Source organism: Centroberyx affinis, unplaced genomic scaffold, assembly GCF_046629955.1.
Source record: "Centroberyx affinis isolate AG114_WGS23_722 - 3 ecotype Tasmania unplaced genomic scaffold, CSIRO-AGI_Caff_v1 ptg002974l_1, whole genome shotgun sequence".
NCBI lineage: Eukaryota > Metazoa > Chordata > Actinopteri > Beryciformes > Berycidae > Centroberyx > Centroberyx affinis.
Window position 1 is genome coordinate 36,672 of NW_027281082.1, and position 17,265 is coordinate 53,936.

General features: G+C 40.4%; 1 protein-coding gene across 1 annotated transcript; it reads right to left on the bottom strand.

Annotated features, from left to right (window-relative positions):
• Positions 1-10,123: 10,123 nt before the first annotated feature.
• On the bottom strand, positions 10,124-14,990 carry LOC139658809 (E3 ubiquitin-protein ligase TRIM21-like). The gene is made up of 2 exons (XM_071536979.1): positions 14,884-14,990; positions 10,124-12,165 (listed from the first exon to the last, which is right to left on the bottom strand). Exon 2 carries the CDS (start codon positions 12,154-12,156, stop codon positions 10,516-10,518), a length of 1,641 nt encoding a protein of 546 aa, XP_071393080.1. The 5' UTR covers positions 12,157-12,165; positions 14,884-14,990; the 3' UTR covers positions 10,124-10,515.
• Between the last annotated feature and the right edge of the window lie 2,275 nt (positions 14,991-17,265).

The window sequence follows — 17,265 nt, forward strand, 5'->3', positions numbered from 1 at the left end:
ATCTAGACACTGAGACCTAAAGTGAAAGTGTGAAATAACAATACTGTAACACATAATTCTTCAATATTCATATTAAAAAATATCAAAGTTAGATTATTATCAAAAGTAATTTTGAGTTAGCTGAAAACGTCATTTGTCAAGTATCAGTGCAAAATGAAAACAGGGAAACATCCCATCTGGATACAGCTCAATTATGTGTCACTGCTCTCTGTTTAAACAGTAAATATTATCTGCTGTAGTCACCTGTGTTCGTCTAAGACTCTGCTGTATTGTTGAGAAAGGCCTGATGAACTTAGGTTTATTTTTCTTTCGAGAGAAAGAGAGAGACTCTTCTAACTGCAGCAGTGCTGTCGCTCTGAGTTACTTTCAGTTTGACTTCAGGAATGTGACGCTGAAACACTCCTGTCTCTCCAGTGTTGCTCCGCCTCTTACTGCAGTTAAATGTTAATCTTATTGCAGTTAATTTATTTTCCTAGTCAGTTTTGGACATGACTACATTGATACCTCTGACCTCCCTGGACGGTGAAAAGGAAAAGAGAATTTCCCTGTCATCACAGTATCGGTCTGCTGTATTGTTGTCACTCTTCCTCTGCAGCTGTTCATATGGATTTATATTTCCCCCAAAACAAATCGTACATAAACTCAAAATTGTGAAATGCTTCAACTGTAAAAAAGTGATTTGAAAACCCAATCTCAGTTCTGTAAATCTATAAACAGGATTGTAGCCCTCAGTTTGCAGGTACAATCCTCGGTTTACAATTACGTATCACCATTCATGTCTCTAAAGACAAATGCGTATTGTGTTTTACAACTGTGGAAACACAATTCTGCTTGTGAGGCACTTTTAGCCTCCAACTCCAAGGAAAAATAACAGGAAGTAGTCATAACTGGAAAGGAAATTGCTGGGTTTTTTCAAAGTAAAAGTTTCACGTTTGTCTTAGTTTTTCCATTTGGCAGCGAAGTTTCCATACCTGACACCAGAACTTAATTTGGGCAAATGGAGCCAATATACGGCATCTCAATTAAGGGGGGTGGGGGGGTGGGACACTCTTCTTCATTGTTCTTGTAATTTATAGAAATGCTACTCCTTCCACTCTTAAACCCCAACACACAGTCTATCATTCGGGCCTCTGATTTATTACTGGTGATGGCTATGGTACTCAGGTTTGTATTCTGTATGATAAAGTGGGTTGGTCTTCTCTGGCAGAGAGGCGTAATAAACATTGGTATCATTCATGGCATCATCAAACATTAGTGGTACCTTGTTGGAAAGCTACCACCTCACCTTTGAGCGAGTTTGATAGGGTCCAAAGTTCCAGTCCAGTATCAATGAGATAATGATGCTGGATTGGAACTTTAGACCCTATCAAACTCACAAACCTCCCTGCTTCAATGTGTTACTGTTTTAACTGATTTTCTTTATTCTGATCTATGTCTTGTCCTATTTATTTTTAAACTTTTAACTTGTCTGTAACTTGAAACTCGATTGTAAATGAGCCCAGCAAGCAATTTTGCGTTTAAAAGACGTCTAAAAGCCGTCTACACATAGACCTGACATCTAGGCTAAAACACGGTTAAATATGAGCCGTCAGTGAAAGTTTAGTAGACGTCCAACCATAGCCCAAGTATAGCCTAGCCATCAGTTAGACGGCTATTGAACAACTACATATATAAGTGTGACCGGGCCCAGTAGAAATAGGAAATTGTCCTGTACCACCTATGGCCTAGGACGTACAGACCCAACCAAATACTTGGGCCTTACCACAATGTTAGATTTAAAAGGTTAGAGACAGAGCGGGAGACGTGCATTCGGTACACACAAAATGTTTATTGAATTTGCTGTAGAAAAAGAGAAAAACTGCTGCAAAGAAACTAAAAGGAACAGGTTAGTCCGCCAATAATCTCTTTATTACAAATCATAAATATGGATAAAATATTTGACTAGCCTGATGCAGGTTGTAACAGCAGAGCAATAATTTAGAAAAGCCATCACTAGGGGGCAGAGTGAGACAAGGGCACGTACTGCAGGGAGATACTACAACCCCAATAACGACACACCACGTGCACAATACACACTAGGATACAGCAGATCCAATGAACGCTAGGTGAAGAGGGTTAACTGCAAACTTTAAAGCTCACCACACTGAATGCAGTGAACACACATTAGGACCCAGTCTACTCCCCGCAGCGCGGTCCCTCTGCTCAAAAGAAAGAAAGATACAAATGCAAGGTCTAGTACACGATGAAATAGTTGGTTCATGGACAAGCTTATTTTTAACAATACGACGTCTTCAACAATATAAAATTCCAGTACGAAAGCAGGAATGGTCTCATACACAATATAAAAACATATAATTTCCAGTGCTCTTCAGATAAAACAGTTCAAATAAAACAATCAAATAAGTTGCTGGACAAAGTCACATTAAGCAAAACAACACTAGGCAAAACAGCAGCCTGACATGGAATCCTAAGGGAAAATAATGCAGGTGTCAATCCTCTATATTGGAGAGATGATGTTCATACATTACCTCGGAGGGGTTAACCCTCCTACTGTTACCACTACCAATAGGTACCTGCATGGAGCGTAGGATATGCTTGGTGTAACACCGGAAAGGGTGACTGGCCTATCGCTGGAACGTCTGTCAAAGGCCTACAGCGCGGGACCAGTCTGAATCCTCACCATATAGGAACACACCTACAGTATTGAACATGTGCACATTGGTAACACATTCTTATATGAATGTTGTGGAGGGGCAGGTATAATAAACTCACCGCCTACCTCATAACCACTGGGCTACAGCACAGGCCACACAGGAATCACCGAGGGACAAAGCCACCCTAAAATCTGAATCACCAAAACAATATAAGACTATGAACTACATACTACAATTTCTCAATCTCAATCTTAGACTTGCATTACCTGCATCAGCTGTATTGCAGAGGAAGGAGAAGTACCCTACACACCAAACTTTTGTCAGGCTCAAACAAAGGAAGGCTAGCTGACACACCTGTCCTTATGAGGCAAATGGACTGCTAATCAGTTCCAATGGCCCGCCTACTAAAGGCAGTGCCCTCTACCTAAGGTAGCAGGCATCACATAAGTCTAATAGACAACAAAATAATGGCTAAAGGATTCTTTTTACTCAAATATAACATGTTCTGATAATAAATGTCAATCCATCCAACAAACAAGATAAATATATAAAGCATTTATTACAAAAATTACATACAGGAACATTTTAAACAACTTAACATTAAAACATGATAATTTATAACAAAAAAATGGAACATTTTAAACAACAACACAACTGCTAGGCTAACCGCTAAGGTGAATGCTAACGCTAACAGGCCCGTTTTGAACGGGCACTGCACTAGTTTTAGGAAATACAGAAACAGATGCAACTTGAATACACATTGGCCCTCATTTATCAATCTAACGTAGAAACCAGCGCAGAGCCGAGCGCAGAAATCATCTTACGACAGGGTTCACGTGTGATTCATGAAACGTTCGTATCTCGCCAATCACAGCGTAAGAATGATTGGGCGTTGATAAATGTGGAGGCTGAAAACAATCGTCATTTAAATATCACGCCCCTAAATATTCTCGGTTTAGAGGCCTCGCCCCCAGACTTTACGACATGGAGAGGCGTAATAGGTCCAAGAGGAGAAACTTCTCCGACCTCGAAATAGAAACTCTAACGTCGCCAAGTCCAATTGAACCAATTAGTTCTATTTGGCCTGAAAAGTGGCATCAAAGGAAGTCGGAAAAATGCAGTATGGAAAGAAATCATTGCTGCGGTCAACAGCGTTGCCATCGACATTCCAGCTGAGGTTTGAATATTTAATTTATAGCCTACATCCGTGATATGTATAGCCTATATATATATCTATATATAATAGTAGCCTAATATAATAGTTTGCATCGCAATTCTTTACATTTAGGTGAAGAAAAAATGGTCAGACCTCATAAAAGTAGGCTATCTCAAAATGAAAGAGAAATTAATCTTACACCAGAAAACTGTTAACCCCGTTAATTGCAAACAATTTGAAAATACCTATTTATGTTAGGGATAGGCTGTATGACACATAGTCGCTGTAGGCCTGTACAAAATAGAATATTTTGCCATAGGCTACATATTTTTAAGTGATGAATATGTGGCTGCATATGCTTAGATGCCAGTCAGAATACTATATGGTCTTATCCTAACAGTTCTCCGACTCAGCCAGATTTACTCTGCTGCACCGCAAGTCCACGCTGACTCCAGAACTTGCGTACACGAGTTGAGACTTGACGTGAGATTTGATCGTAGCCTCCGCTCACGTCCAAATTGATAAATGCCGAGCTTTGCGTGGAAATGACCGTACGCCGAGTTTTCTGTCGTATGTTCGTTTCGTAAATGAGGGCCATTGTCTGCTGCTGTGAAATGTGTATGAATATTGTGCCAGCACGTGCTTTCTAGGTAGCATGTTAAGTTAACCACACTGGCTTACTCACTGCTAACCGCTAAAAATGGCACGGTTCCTGCACATGACAACAAATAATGTGGATACATAATGAACACATGACAAGACAAAAACACAGCGACTTACAAGATAAACCAAATCAGCCGTAAACGTGGCGTGAACTGCTCAGTTCTGCTCTGCCTCTGACTGCTCCTTCAACCGGGCGGAGCATTATGCCTCCTAACTGTCGAGTCTTGCGTTGCCAGTCGTCATGTCTCTCAAGCAGTACAGCTGCCCTCTAGCGGTTGAGAATCGTAATTAGGGCCCGAGCATGACCCGAGCAAAATTTCAACGGAGTATCCCTCGCCGTATGTTTGTCCTAGACTTACGAAACTTGGTAGGCACGTGTATCATGTCCAGACTTAAAAAAAAAGTCTGGTGGTACCATGCACCTAAAACCAACAGGAAGTCATCCATTTTGAATTGATTGTGACATTTTTGGGCGTTTTTGGCCGTTTGCAGGGGTCGTACTTTAACGAACTCCTCCTAGGCGGTTGATCGGATCCACGTCAAACTTGTGACAACGAATTTTGATGTTTCGCCATGAAACAGGAAGCTGCGTTAACTTGAGTGTACATTGTCCAATCTGCACCAGATTTCACATGCTGGACAAGAATCCAGGCCTGAGGACATATACAGGCCAATTGGGAGTCACAGTCATTGCGCCACCTACTGGCAACAGGAAGTAAGCCTTGTGTGACAATCACCACATGATTTACATGGAATTTTCATGGTGTGTGCAATGTCGACCGGTCGGTGTCCGGTAACGACGCCGCGGCTGCAACACACCCGACTGCAGCACACCCCAACTTGCACACAGCTGCGAGGGCCCGCTCATCACTGCTTGCAGTTTTAATTGCATTTTGTATTTACTGGTAAAATGAAAGAAAGTTAAATACGGAGAATGGTGTATATAAATGTGTAACAGCAAAAAATAATGCTAATTCAAACGTTAATGCTAACTTCGCCGGATGGGCGTAAGCAGGCTATATACGTAGCCGGTCCAATTCAGAGCTTAATCGTGGCCATACATAGGCTAGACCATTTCAATGAAATGATACTAATCTCAGTTTGTTTTCATAGTTGACTTGCTAACATGATCTGATGCCATGCACCTCACAAGTTGCGTGGGCGAAAACTACTAATTTTAACACTATTTTGGCTAGAAGTGGAATACACATAGCCAGTGATCAGGGCTATAGCCAAGCCGTTGAAATGACGGCAATTGATAGCCTCGATTTCGCTGGATGGGCTAAAAGCAGACTACACGTTGCCGGTCCAATTCAGAGCTAAATCGTGGCTACACATAGACCATGAAATGAAATGATACTAACACCTTGTATTTATTATTGACATTGCAAACATGATGGGATATTATCCATCTCACAAGCTGCCTCGGCAAAAACTACAATTAAACAGTTTTGGCTAGAAGTGGGCTGCAAATGGGCTACAAATAGCCGGCCAATTGGGAGCTAAATCGTGGCTACTCATAGACCATGTCAAAGAAATGAAACTAAATACCTTGTAATCACTGTTGACTTTGCTTACATGATGGAATATCATACATCTCGCAAGCTGCGTCGGCAAAAACAAAATCTAACCAATTTCAAGATCATTTTGGCTAGAAGTGGGTAACACATAGCCAGACTAAATCGGGGCTATATCTAGCGGAGACGTTGAAATTACATCTATTGCTTGCTGGGAGGGCACCCTCAATGGTTCTTTGAGTTTAAATAAAGGTTTGAATTAATTCATTAATTGCTTAGCCTACATATAATAGAACAGGTGTCGTTTTTACATACACAGCATATGGACTTTCTCAGTCATTTATTATTGTATTAAAAGAAAAAAAAAATCAAAAATAGCTCTTGAATCCAGTCAAGAATACAACTTTTGCTTAAGTTAACGAAGTCAAGACGGACTGGAGACAAAGCAAAGTTGGGTTTTTCCAACGTATCCATCACTCCGCTGCCAACGCAACCGATTGTCCAGAAGGGGGCGTTGCGTTATCGCTCCGTCAAAACTGTCTCCCATAGGAATGAATGGACTGCTGGCGGACCGTAACGTAAATGAATACTCAGTTGTGGAGGAGGCATGAAGGGAAGACTTTATAAACATGACCTTCAATTCAGGGAACGGTCTGGAAAACCTTGAAATACATGGCAAGTGGATTTGATCATTTCTTGGTCTTGAAAAGTTTGGAAACTGCACAAAAAGTTTGGAAATGTTGTGGAAAAAATGTTCTGTTCCAATATACAATCATATTTCACATAATTGTAAACTTGCAGTCATTTTGTAATAAACATTTCACACTGAACGCTGACCAAAATCATCAAATCCAGTCAAGACATTAAAGGTTGTATGGGATTTTAAAAAGTATAATGTGAGGAACCTGTTTTAACTACACTGGTGTGATATGTTTAGTCTGCAGGAGGCTGTGCAGCACCTTCAGTCTGCCCCGAGGATGAGGAGGAGCTGGTTTGGTGGAGAGCGCCCCCTAGTGGTGGAGGTGGAGGAGAAGAAGCTGGAGGGAAACATCCTACATCAGCTGGAGGAGATTCATTCCAAAAGGAGATATCCACCATTTGAAAACAGTGACATCTACTCTAATGTTAAACAACTGAAAACTGACATACAAAACCAAACATTTTCGATACTAGGAATCATCTGTATTTTTTGAATATTAAGACATGAATTTCAGGCAGCAGACTTTCTCTCAAAATTGATAGTTTTTTGGAATGAAACCCTTCACTTACCCCTCATGTCCCTGTGTAACCCACATAATGAACTCACACTGTAGTAATCAATTTCATCTTGCATTTTCTGTTGCATTTTGATCCAAATACACACAAGGCAAGGGCTGTACAATTTTTGGGCAGTCAAAGTGCTTTACGGTAATGCCATGTTGTGTGGATGGGTGGCACATGTGTATTGCACTTTGAAAACTCTTGAAGAGAGAAAGAGAACATTGTGTATGACCTCTGTATAAGAAAATAAGGCAAACTTTCGGCAAACTTTATTTATTTAGCACATTTCATACACAAAGCAAATACAATGTTCTTCACATAAAACAGAAAAAATACATACACCCTTCACAACTATTTAAAATGACATTAGAAAAGAAAGAAAGATATTGAGCAGTGACTCTCACACTGGTGACACCTCTGGTCAGCCAGTATCAAATTAAGTGTGCCTTACCCCTGAGGATATTCAAAGATAATCACCACCTAAAAGACCTCCCGGAAACACCGGAGCTTCTCTGAGAGTGACTCCCTCAATTTTTCCTCTCAAAAGGAAATCAATTTAAATGAGATCTTGAAGGATTCTTCGAAGGAGCCTAGAGTCTTTCCAGTGGTCTTACCCCACCCTGTAGGCAGGCCCCACAGCCCCTATAGGACTTGTAAATGTTCCTTTAGAACAATACACAGATCATCTAAACAATTACAATTATAAACTTCATCAGAGCAGAGAAACTACTCACCAGAGTTCCTCTAGACTCCTGTTGGGATCCTGTTTGTGAGGCCAATTGATGAATAATTTTGTATAAAATAGGTAAAACATAAATAAAAGAAATAAATAAAGATAACACCTGTTACATCTACATACAGATGATTTAGCAGAAGGCCACAGAGCAAAGGAACGTTTTGAGCCAACTTTGAAAACAGCTGACAGTGGGAGCACATCTCAGTGCTTCTGGAAGTTTATTCCAGTAATTGGGAGCATAATTTCTAAAAGCAGCTTCACCTGATTTAGTTTTCACCCTGGGAACAACTAACAGACCGGTCCCAGATGACCTCAGAGGTCTGGGTGGCTCATATCCTATAGGAGCAGGTCAGAAATGTATTTTGGAGCTAAGCCATTTAGCGCTTTATAGACAAGCAGCAGGATTTTAAAATCAATTCTATGGCACACTGGAAGCCAATGCAGTGACCTAAGAACTGGTGTAATGTGTTCTGTGTTCCCAAGAGTTTTTTTGGGGAGACTAGAGAGAAGACCATTGCAGTAGTCTAACCTGCTGGTAATGAAAGCGTGTATCAGCTTTTCTAATTCAGGTTTTGACATAAGACCCCGTACTTTGGTTATATTCTTAAGATGATAAAAGGCAGATCTTGTAATGGTATTGATGTGTTTGTTAAAATTGCGATCGGCATCCATAATAACACCAAGATTCCTAGCTTGGTCTGTACTCTTGAGAGACAGGGAGTCAAGGAGTAATGCAAGTGCTTAAATACTAGTACTGCCGTGGAGTATCTGTCGGAATATTGTTTCTAAAATCTTACTTCTGAAATAGTGATCCTGCTTGTGTGACTGTGTCAGCGCGGGAGACGGGCGAGAAGAGGCCGCCATCTTCTCCACTGCCGATTGGACCGCTCTGCAGACATCGACCAAGTGGGATTTAACTAACTTTTCCAGTCATCTATTCTTCTCTTCAAGTAAGATCGCCCCTTACATGGATTAAAAGACTTCAGGGTTAAAGACACCATCAAGAAACTATTTTATTTTATTTTTTAATTTTTTTTGGACACTTCCCCAAGAAAATAGAGACAAACAAAACTGAGCTCATAACTCTTATTAACCAGGTGGTTCTGCACAACTATAAGTAACGCTGCAGCTAGATAGGATTTGTTTTCTGGGTTGTTTTTTTAAATTATTATCATAGTTATTGTTTAAACTTAAATGATTTTTGAGAATGGTGAAATACTGTACTCCAGGTTTCATGATATGCATGTAAATGCTTGTTTGGTTTCATAAGAGACAAACATTCAAATTAAAGTTTGAAACAAACTTAATTGTCTCTGGTGTCATGTATGAGTCCTCCACTGTCCAAAGGTAATAATCTAGAGATTTCATATGTAAACATCGAACAAAAAGTTCGGAACTTTGTGTTTGGTAGATTATTTCTCTGTTGTAACAATGCTTCTTGGCAATACATTTTATACCGTTGGAAAGCCTGTTTATTTCCCTTTTAAATGGTGCCTCATTTGTAAGGAACATGCATTTGTGGGATGAGCAGCACAGCTGAGTATGTGGGTTGCGCTCATGTAAAATTTGCCAAATCTTCTCTGCCAATGCCAAACAGCTTATTCTGCTGTTGCTATTGACTCTTGTTTGGTGTTGTTTGGTGGATTGGATGATTGAAGTCTATCAGTAACAAGGAAGAAACAAGACATATTGGCAATTTTACAATTTATTCATTTAACAAACAGTCAGGAGCCTCAATAGCGTGTGGAAGAACCATACACAGCCACAACAGCCTGGCACCTCCTCCTCATGCTGGTCACCAGCCCGGTCACACACTGCTGTGGGATGGCATTCCACTCCTCAACCAGGATCTGTCGCAAGTCAGCCGACGTGGTTGTGTCGGTCACTCTAGCACGAACAGCACGCCCAAGCTGATCCCATAAGTGTTCAATTGGGTTGAGGTCAGGACTGTTGGCTGGCCATTCCATTCTCTCTACTCCCAAATTCTGGAGGTAGTCTCTGATAAACCCCGCTCTGTGGGGGCGAGCGTTGTCATCTTGGAGGATGGAGTTCGGTCCCAGACTGTCATCTGGACAAGTTTTTATGATCCCTGTGTTTGCTGCAACAAGTAGTAATACCATACATAAAGAAAAACAGGATATAAAGAAAAATACACAATTTACCATATTAACCAGAATCTGGAGTTTAATGTTTCTTTAACTCTAACTAACATTGTTTTTTTTTTCATGATAAAACTAAATCATTTTGCCAAGAAGAAGAAAGGTAAAGAGACAAGAGACATTAGTAGTTACTGGGCTTTTTTCACTGACAGGGAGTTTGTCTGATGCTTCTCTCAGTGGAGAGCTCCATTGAAAGAACAAATTCATCTTCAAATGTACTTAAGACAAGTCTGTGAAGTGTTTTTTCTGTTGTTTTATAAAAAAAAATTCAACATTAGAATGGCTATAAAAGTTACCTGAAAAAAACGTATGTGTAAATTTGTTATCTTAAATGACAATGAATCCTATCTGAGAAAAACAAATGATTAGTCTAATCTGTGTGATTGACAGGAGAGATGATCAGAGGGGCGGAGTTTTTACCACCATCATTAAGACCGGGACTGAAGTATGGGTAGAGTTTCTCAGTGAAGGTGCAGCCAGTAAAGGAGTAGATAAGAGCTGCAGCATCTACGTCATAAAAGGAGACCAGACCCTCCTCATAATCCACAAACACCCCCACCTTCTGAGGCTTCAATTTCAGAGAGAGGAGGACAGAAGGGCCAGCAAGAGCTTTGTACTCATTTCCATTTCTCAACCATACAGTCCAGAAGCCATTCTTGGGGCTCGCTGTGATTTTTCCCTTCCTGCTGATCGACCCTCTGGCCACTCCTAAATCCCAGCCAGTCTTCCCTTTAACCTGAACCTCGTAGTAAAACCTTCCTGAAGAGAAGCTCTGCTCTCCTAAGACACAGGCACAATAAGAAAATCTCTCTGGGTTTTCTGGGAGATTCTTCTCTACATCACCATGATTTACTTGTTTCCCATCATCAGACAGGATGAGCTTGGCTTGTGCTGTATCAGGATCCAGAGTCACATCCACTGCATACTGCTGGACCCTCTTCAGCTCAGCCTCAAGCAGCTCCTCCATCTCTTTCCTGAGTGTCTCCTCCAGCTGAGCCACAGCTCTCCTCACAGTCCCCTCATATGATGAGCGATGGACACTGACCTCTGTCCAGTCCTTGGTGTGTGGAGGAGTGTTCAGGGATGGGAAGCTTTGGAGGAGGTGGAGGTGGTCTTCAGTGCGTGAGAGCTGCTCCACCTCAGCGGTTCTCTTCATCAGCTCAGAGATTTCCTGTTCCAGCTCTTTGATGAAGCCTTCAGCCTGTTTCTCTGTTGTTTTCTGCTTCTCTTCCATCGTCTCGATGAGCTCAGCCTGGCCTCTCTCCACAGACTGCATCAGAGCAGTGAAGACCCGCACACTGTCTGCTATCTCTCTGTCTGCATCTTCCTTGCTGAGCTCTACTGAGTGTTTGATCTCCCGAATCTTCAGTTGTCTCTCCTGGATCTTCTGCTGAATTTCAGCCTCTGTCTTCCCCAGCTCAGCCTTCTTTCCTTTATATTCTTCTTCCAGAGGAACAATATCATGTGACTTGTGGTCTAAAACAGTGCAGAGCAGACACACACACATCTGGTCAGTCTTGCAGAACAGCTCCAGTGGTTTATCATGCTCTTTACACATCCTGTCTTCCAGGTTCTCCACAGGATCGATCAGCTTGTGTTTTTTCAGGCTTTTGATTCTCTGATGAGGCTCCAGGTGAGTCTCACAGTAGGAGGCCAGACACACCAGGCAGGACTTCAGGGCCTTCAGTTTGGTCCCAGTGCAGTCGTCACAGGGAACTTCTCCTGGTTTGGCACATCGTTGGTCTGGGCAGCTGCTGGCTTTCATCTGAGCTGACTTTCTGAACTGAGCAGCCATCTCAGATATGAAAGTATTGACCCGCAGCTTAGGTCGTCTCTTGAAAACGTCTTTACACATGGGACACTGGCACTGGACACTAACATCCCAGTGCTGTGTGATACATTTTTTGCAGAAGTTGTGTCCACATGGTATGGCGACTGGATCAGTGAACACATCCAGACAGATGGAGCACAGAAACTGCTCTTCAGATAGGAGACAGCTGGCAGCAGACATATCTAGACACTGAGACCAAAAGTGAAAGTGTGAAATAACGATACTGTGACACATAATTCTTGAATATTCATAGTAGAAAATATCAAAGTTAGATTATTGGAATATTATCAAAAGTCATTTTGAGTTATGTAGTTAAATTGCACTTTACTGAAAATGTCATTTGACAAGTATCAGTGCAAAATGAAAACAGGGAAACATCCCATACAGCTCAATTATCCCTGCAAACATTTAATCGACCCGGGGGTTGACGGCAGGTCTATGGCACAACCTCTCAAATGAAACGGGTTGAAATGACATGCAGGTTGCACCTAAATCACAGAACAACCAGACTTACAAACATTTTTAATGTTATTGAGCATAAATTCATACCCTAACAGTGTTATAGATTACTTTTATACGCAACCTGAAAGTTATGTTTGCATAATAAGTGACATAAAGTTATGTAGAATTATTGTCCCTCCCAAGTACGAATTTCAATCTACTGCGCATGCCTAGCATCTTCATCCTTCGAAGAGAAGTCAGTTGACGAGCAGCACACAAACTGCACACGAGGAAGGCTTCTTTACACATTTATCGGTAAGTTATTTATTAATGTAGAACATTAGACGATTTTTGTGCGTTCATATGCAACTTTCAGAGTTATAAAAATTGACATTTAGTTTGTGTGATGTGTTCTATGGCCGCAAGTGCATGCTTTTCTAGCTAGCAAGCTAGCTAACGTTAGGCTAGCGTGGCCAAGCTAACTAGCTAGCGCTCACAGCGTGGAGGGGACTGCCCATTGGTCCGACGGCACATTATTCCGAAACCCCAATAGTCCGAAAAATGTCCCATTGGACGGAAAGCCCATTAGTCCGACAGCCCGTTATCCCAAAAACAAAAGCCCACTGCTCTGAAGGCCCATTGGCATGGCACCAGCGTGTGGAAGGCCAATGCTAACGTTAGCTAGCTAGCTAGTAACGCATGCACATGCGGCCATGATTTATTATGAAGCACGTGTACAGATGAGCTAATATGGAAGTACAATTTAAAAGCTTTTTTTTTTGCCACAAGAACATTCTAAATGCACTGCTTCATTTAGACCTTTATTTCATCCTTTTCTTGAGCATCATTACATTTTCAAGTTAATCTCCAGCTCCAGAGAAGGTTCAGGGACAGCCACTCTTGTTTGTGATAAATATTCAAAGAAGTAACACATCCATACAGTCCATTTTTTGGAATATGTACTATCAGAATGGTATTACTGTTCTGTTTGTGTATGTGTGCCAGTCCATTTAGTACAGTAGGACTGGCATTTTCCCTTTGTGCTTTTATGACCACTTAGTAGTATTTTCACATTTTCATAATGCACACAAACAACAACACTGTGCTCTCTTGAGTGATTTGCAAGACCATGGTAAACCGGAACTGCAGTGTGACAATAGTGAGGACATAATGATTTGTGAAGCACATAAAGTGCATTCCAGTCAACTATTTACCTTTCCATTTTTATATAGAGGGTGCACCAAACGCAGTAACCCATGACTCTAAAGTAATATCATTTGCCAGTGAACATTAAGCCGTGTATGGTTAAACCTTTACTTACCCATCTATGACAATTCTAAATGGCTGCTGTGCAAAGGGTCAGTGTTGAAAGAATTGACAAATCTCAAGGAACTGTTTGTTTTGCCTCTCCACAGATGCTGTGAAAAGATGGAAAGTCGACAGCTCAACCCATGACATAGCGTGCCATGTCTGACCACCTAAAGCATGCTCCAGGAAGAGCAGGGGTGGAGGGAGAGGGAAGTAGTGGTAGCGCCAGGCAGTCCAGATTCGTTTTGATTAGTTCTTTGTATTATTATATAACTGTTTTAGTGCAGTCCAGATTCTTTTTAGACTAAAAAGAATAAAAAACGTATTTCTAAACGGTTTGTACTTGTGCCATGTGCGTCAACCGTACCATTTTTTACCAAAACCAGTTCCTCTCAATGCATTGTTTTTGTGTGAAAATGCAGTTATTGAGGGCATGTTATGAACATTCTTTTCTTTATCTGCTATCAAATAACAACTGAAATGTCTTAATTATATTTTTGCTGTTGTGGTTGAAAAGGAGATATAGACAAGTTAATCTGCATACTCTAATTTCAACAGTAAAAAATTGGCGAATGTAAGCTATTTTGTGTAGTGTGTTAGTAGTCCAGGGTGGCAACCAGAGCAGGAATAATGCAGCATTCAAGATTAGAAGTATTCCAGCACACCAGGAGTGCAGACTGTTGTAGCCTACTTTCTGTGAGAAGGTTCTTTTTAATTATGTCATATATAGTCGCATGTGTATTATAATTAATATATATATTAATATATAATAATTACTATAGGCCTATTGTAATTGATTATTTTACATTAAAAAGTTAATCTGAACAGATGTTGTGCGCAGGAATTCTTGAATATTGAGTGGTTGTGCTTAGCCCTGATGTCAACATAAGCATTGGTGAAATTCTTACAGGACAGTTATTCACAAAACATGTCAGGATATAGAAACTGAATGTTTTTTTAAAAGTTGAAGACTGCACGTTGAGACGACGTGAACGTTGCGACCTGACGTCGGTTCAACTTTCATTTTGGCTAGCCTATATATTTCAACCCCCTTACGACGTCTAGATTTACACGTCGTTTCTTTTTTTCAACGTCGAAATGTTTGCTGGGATGTGTCTGCTCTCTGTTTCAACAGTAAATATTATCTGCTGTACTCACCTGTGTACGTCTAAGACTCTGCTGTATTGTTGAGAAAGGCCTGATTAACTTAGGTTTATTTTTCTTTCGAGAGAAAGAGAGAGACTTAAAATTGAAGCAGTACTGTCTGTGAGTTACTTTTAGTTTCACTTCAGGAATGTGACGTTGAAACACGCCTGTCTCTCCAGTGTTGCTCCGCCTCTTTATTTCCTCAGTGTTGGACATGATGACATTGACACCTCTGACCACGGTGGAAAGGAAAAGAGAATTTCCCAATTTTCATCACAGTATCAGTCTGCTGTTTTTATGTCACTCTTCCTCTGTAGCTGTTCATATGGATTTATATTTCCCCCCAAACAAATCGTACATAAACTGAAAATTGTGAAATGCTTCAACTGTAAAAAAGTGATTTGAAAACCCAAACTCATTTCTCTAAATGTATCAACAGGATTGTAACCCACAGAATTCATATTTCACGTAGTTGTAAACTTGCAGTCATTTTGTAACAAACATTTCACATTGAACGCTGACCAAAATCATCAAATCCAGTCAAGACATTAAAGGTTGTATGGGATTTTAAAAAGTATAATGTGAGGAACCCGTTTTATATGTTTAGTCTGCAGGAGGCTGTGCAGCACCTTCAGTCTGCCCCGAAGATGAGGAGCAGCTGGTTTGGTGGAGAGCGCCCCCTAGTGGTGGAGGTGGAGGAGAAGAAGCTGGAGGGAAACATCCTACATCAGCTGGAGGAGATTCATTCCAAACAGTGACATCTACTCTAATGTTAAACGACTGGAAACTGACACACAAATCCAAATATATTTGATAGTAGGAATCTGTATTTTTTTTAATATTAAGACATGAATTTCAGGCAGCAGACTTTCCCTCAAAATTGATATAGGCTGATAGTGTTTTGGAATGATGTGTCATCATTATAAAATCCTCTCCTTCCTCTTCCATTTAAACCCAACACAACATGTAAAAAAGTTGTAAATTTCCCAGGATATGATCATTTAATACTTAAAGATCCCATATTAATCAACAGAAATACAAACATTTTCAATACTAGGAATCATCTGTATTTTTTTTTTAATATGAAGACATGAATGTCATACAGCAGACTTTCCCTCAAAATTAATATATAGTATTTTGGAAAGAAACCCTTCACTTACCCCTCATCTCCCTGTGTGTCATCATTATACAATCATCTCCTTCCTCCTACATTTACACCAAACATAATACATTTAAAAGTTGGTGATCTAGGAATTGAAGCTACTGTTAAATTCATTGTAAATTGCCCAGGATATGATTGTTTAATACTTAAATATCCCATATTAATCAATTAGTCATATTGATTAATCATATCTTCAAATAAACTATGGCTCAGGATGAAACTAATGCTGTTCATGATGTTTTCCAAATAAATATATAATGTAGTTAAAAGCTGTTTATTGAATGAATTTGTAGACTTACGTCCTCACAATACTGGACTCTGATTGGCTGACAGCAGCAGCTCCTCTAATTCAAATGAGGTAAACCTGCTGAGTGGAGGCTTCATCAGACATTTTGTCAGAATTTAAAATGGTCACTCTACAGGAGAATATTATGTTTTATACTGTAATCCACTTTATAGTATTAAAATAAAAAGAAAAAAGAAAATCTACACTCTCAAAAAGATATCTTGATTTATTTTACATGTTTCAAATAAAATATATGCAGCTTAGCAAACTGAAAAGAAAAGACAATGTTTTGCCTCTAGGCTTCATCAGCTGATTGACTGACCTGACTTTTTGAAAGTGTGTGTTTCCTTTTTTTTTTTTTTTTTTCAATTTGACTTCAGGAATGTGATGTTGAAACACTCCTGTCTCTCCAGTGTTGCTCCGCCTCTTACTGCAGGTAAACTGGTAATGTTTTGTTTCATCAGTCAGTGTTGGACATGACTACATTGACACCTCTGACCTCCCTGGACGGTGGAAAGGAAAAGAGAATTTCCCAGTTGTCATCACAGTATCAGTCTGCTGTGTTGTTGTCACTCTTCCTGTGCAGCTGTTCATACAGCAACACACACCTGGCCAGACAGAAAGAGACAGCAACTCTATCTTCATTACATCTTAATCATTACAGTGTGTGTAAGAGTGTGTGTGTCCATGAATGTGTGTGTTGTTGCTTCTTTGATTTGTTGTACATTCAGAGTGTGATCCTCCTCTCCCGGTGTGTGTGATTCAGGTTTTACTCAAGTTGTGTGAATTGTTGAGCACATCCAGACAGAAAGAACAGAGGAACTGCTCTCTGAACAGCAGACTGCTGACAGAGGACATTTCTGTGAGGATCAGGTTATCATATTCTATAGAGGGCTTTCAGCTGATGGATGCTGCCCTCTGGCGGCCATATTGGAGGTCCACAGCT